Source organism: Vicia villosa, linkage group LG4 (assembly GCF_029867415.1).
Source record: "Vicia villosa cultivar HV-30 ecotype Madison, WI linkage group LG4, Vvil1.0, whole genome shotgun sequence".
Lineage (NCBI taxonomy): Eukaryota > Viridiplantae > Streptophyta > Magnoliopsida > Fabales > Fabaceae > Vicia > Vicia villosa.
This window is the reverse complement of record NC_081183.1, coordinates 171593908-171596353: the sequence shown is the minus strand read 5'-3', so window position 1 is coordinate 171596353 and position 2446 is coordinate 171593908. Positions and strand designations below refer to the sequence as shown.

General features: G+C 33.9%; 1 protein-coding gene across 1 annotated transcript; it reads left to right on the top strand.

The window, feature by feature from the left end:
- LOC131600295 (nudix hydrolase 17, mitochondrial-like) lies at positions 1 to 1255 on the top strand. The gene is made up of 5 exons (XM_058872478.1): positions 1 to 157; positions 355 to 460; positions 580 to 663; positions 777 to 905; positions 1038 to 1255. Exons 1-5 carry the CDS (start codon positions 81 to 83, stop codon positions 1152 to 1154), a joined length of 513 nt encoding a protein of 170 aa, XP_058728461.1. The 5' UTR covers positions 1 to 80; the 3' UTR covers positions 1155 to 1255.
- Positions 1256 to 2446: the final 1191 nt, after the last annotated feature.

The window sequence follows — 2446 nt, the reverse complement described above, 5'->3', positions numbered from 1 at the left end:
TCAAAGATCCTCACTTTTTCTTATTCCCTTTTGTTATAAATTAATCAAGTCTCTTTGAAATTCTCATAATTAGTAAAAAGATGGTTTTTGGCTTGGCATCTCGTTCTGGAAGGGAGATGCAAAGATACAATAGTAACGGCGGTCGCCGAGTTGTAGGGTGAGTCGGTTATTTCCACTGAAAATCAAACATTTTTAACATAAAAAGTAACACACGTAATTGGTTCTAATATGTTTAAGTCTTTAACTTCAGTTTTTTCATTAACAACTTTGTCTACCAGTTTTTTTTTTATTATAGAAATCTTAGTATCCGGCCTTGCGACTCACTAACAGTTATTAATATGTCAAATTGTGTAGGTGCATCCCATACCGATATAAACAAGACATTGATGGCAGTATGAGTAATGAATTGGAAGTACTTCTTGTTAGTTCACAAAAGAGTCATACATTCATGTTTCCAAAGGTAGTGGTTGATCTTGATCTTGAAAATAAATAATATATAAATTTTCTTATATTTGTTTCTATTATAAGCATATATACTTACTAACATTAATATATATCCTTTTATTTGTTTTGTTTTAGGGTGGATGGGAAGTTGATGAAACTCTAGAAGAAGCAGCTTGCAGAGAATCCCTTGAAGAAGCAGGAGTTGTAGGAATTGTTGAGGTAAGTAATTGAATATAGAATATTGAAATTTTTATATGAAATACTACTATAGTATGCACTTCTAAAAATATTAAATAGGACTGAAATTTGGTTTCTCTTAAAAATTATTGCAGCATGAGTTGGGTGAATGGAGTTTCATTAGTAAAAGATATGGTATATACTATGAAGGTCACATGTTTCCTTTACTTGTTAAGGAACAACTTGAGTTTTGGCCAGAGAAAAATTTACGTACAAGATTATGGGTAAGTTTAAGAGCTCTTATGAAAACTGTGATATGTTCAAATTAATAAACTCATTTGAAGTTAACTAGTATATTTTGCTTAGAAATTTAAGCTGCATTTGCGAATAAAAATTTATGTGTTTGTAATGTGCAGATGAATGTTGTTGAAGCAAGAGAAGTTTGTCAGCATTGGTGGATGAAGGAAGCATTAGATATACTTGTTCATAGGCTAAATCTACACCAAAATATAGTAGCTAGAATTAATTATTGAAAATGTTTCACATTTCTTTAGTATAAATATAGAAAATAAGTAGCAGTTATTCAAATTAAAGTTGGTAAAAAACTTTGATATGTGTGGATATATTATCAACCATTGATTGATATGTTATATCACTCATTTTATTTTTAAAGTGTTTGTTTGAAAGGAGGATTTTGAAAGAGTCTAGATATTTTGAAAGAGCCTATAAAATATTTATTATATATGAGTAAACTGTTATTCAATTGTTACATGACTATTGTACATATTTTTTTTAAAAGGTTTCACGAAAGCATTTTGTCGACTATGTGTTAAGTTTCTTGGGCTGGATCATCTTGAGCCGTGTTCCATCCCGGATTCAATAGAGCTCGCCCAAAAGATAACTCGTCAAATAGAACAGGGTCACGATGATGTAGCTGATGAGGCAGGTTGATCATGTTGGCCCAGAGGTAATATTTAATTGAGATACGATGAATAACGCATTTATGGTTGATTGAGAGTATTATGGTATTTGATTTGGCAATCAAGTTTGATCGCATATCACCATTAAAAGATGACTCGGATCACAAACAATCACATTGAATAGCCTCTAATGGGCCTTAGGTACAAGACCGGTCAGAATCACTATATAAGAAGATGATCACAAGGAGAAAGACATACATAATTCCTATAATACACTATCGGTCGAGAGACGAGTGCGATTTTATTGGTCCTCATTGGTAAATTTATCATTGGTGTACCTTTACGAATACATTTTCCGCCCATCATGGGTCCCGATAAAGCTGAAGTGGGTGATACAAACCAATTCTAACAGTTGTTTGGTCTCATTTCACAATGACGAGGAATGCCACACGTAGCAACAACAACAATGATCAAGATTCCATAACGTAGATGCTAATCGCCATGGATGAGTTGTGCCGCAAGAACAAAGCATTACATAATAGTTTTCTTGACCTACAACATCACCAACACGTAGAGCTAAAATTGATCGAGGAAGAGGAGCCCACATATTCCTAACCACTCTTTGCGGATATTTGGGACACCCCAGTCCCTAACAATTTCAAACTAATAACTCTAGTATCATGATTGACAACAAGGGTGATCCCATGAGCACATAATCGCCATCAACACCCAAGTGGCTATTATCGGGGTGGATGACTAAAAAAAGTGTAAATTGATGATTAGGACGTTGAAGGAAGCTGCTCTCTGGTGGTATATGAGCCTTTTGAATTTTTTAGTGTCGAGTTACTAGGATATGATAAGAAAAACGATTCACCATTTCTTAGCCCGCAAGCACTGAAAGGCTT

What these genes read in the sequence shown, in the direction of transcription:
- LOC131600295 (XM_058872478.1), top strand. Translation starts at nt 81, where the DNA reads ATGGTTTTTGGCTTGGCATCTCGTTCTGGAAGGGAGATGCAAAGATAC. An exon ending in GAGTTGTAGGAATTGTTGAG is followed by an intron (nt 664 to 776) that starts GTAAGTAATTGA and finishes AAATTATTGCAG; the next exon opens with CATGAGTTGGGTGAATGGAG. An exon ending in ATTTACGTACAAGATTATGG is followed by an intron (nt 906 to 1,037) that starts GTAAGTTTAAGA and finishes TGTAATGTGCAG; the next exon opens with ATGAATGTTGTTGAAGCAAG.